This window comes from Penaeus monodon, chromosome 28, assembly GCF_015228065.2.
Source record: "Penaeus monodon isolate SGIC_2016 chromosome 28, NSTDA_Pmon_1, whole genome shotgun sequence".
Classification (NCBI taxonomy): Eukaryota; Metazoa; Arthropoda; class Malacostraca; order Decapoda; family Penaeidae; genus Penaeus; species Penaeus monodon.
Genome location: NC_051413.1, coordinates 18000125 through 18000909, shown reverse-complemented (window position 1 = coordinate 18000909; position 785 = coordinate 18000125). Strand labels below are relative to the sequence as shown.

Here is a 785-nt window from a genome sequence, read left to right as displayed (position 1 = left end):
GCATTTCCGTTCTTTGCACATATTTCTCTGGTGCCCACCAGATATAAGGAGTGGAGTAATTTTCCTTTTATTGGATAAGAAAGAAATTCAGTAGAGTTTGCGGACATGTCTAGACACAGGATTATGTCATCGGTTCACGTTGTTACACGATGAAACAAGTCGAAAACTAGTCGTTCATATTGGAATGAAAATAATCTGGCGTCGAATATCTAAAATATCAAATTTAATGAGGCCTCTGGTATGAAGTTTCACGCTTTTTTCATCCGTTCGAAAATTGAAAGCAGAGAAACAAGTTTCCTACCATAAATAAAACAGTTTTCATCTAACAACAAACGTTCCTGAAAAACGTGCGGAGCCTCGGCTTCAAAACCAAAACATCTGCCCAATGTGAGAAGGAAAGAGGGAGAGGAAAAGGCGCTGGTTTCATAATGCCATTCATGAAGCGTAAGTACATTTGAAGAGGAACATTTTCGTTTTACTTTCTTATTCAAGATTCAGGTTAATGTTAAACTCAGTCATTTGAGGCCTTTTTTTAGAGATGCTTTGTGTTATGTAAAGGTTTGTATCAGCTCCTTGTGGCATGATACATCTTTCATGTGGAAATAATCATGTAATCAGACCTTGTTTGTATTTTGATAGTATTTTTTTTCTGAATACCTTCGCATAACCGTACCAATAGATTTCCTCTCAGTCTCTACTATCCAAATATATCGAAATGATGCCGCAGAAACCCCCCAGTTAGCGACAATATTGGCTCCTATTGCATTCAGCAATATACTGAACTA

At 37.2% G+C, this 785-nt stretch overlaps 2 protein-coding genes across 3 annotated transcripts in view; one reads left to right on the top strand and one right to left on the bottom strand.

The window, feature by feature from the left end:
* The window catches only part of LOC119591399 (importin subunit alpha-9-like), a gene marked incomplete at its 3' end in the record, with an annotated part of 83153 nt that overhangs the window by 56425 nt on the left and 25943 nt on the right, over positions 1-785 (bottom strand).
* Positions 296-785, top strand: part of LOC119591398 (serine protease HTRA2, mitochondrial-like) — a gene marked incomplete at its 3' end in the record, with an annotated part of 49963 nt that continues 49473 nt past the window's right edge. Inside the window, 1 exon segment of the mRNA XM_037940140.1 lies at positions 296-444. Coding sequence (XP_037796068.1) covers positions 429-444 — 16 coding nt within the window.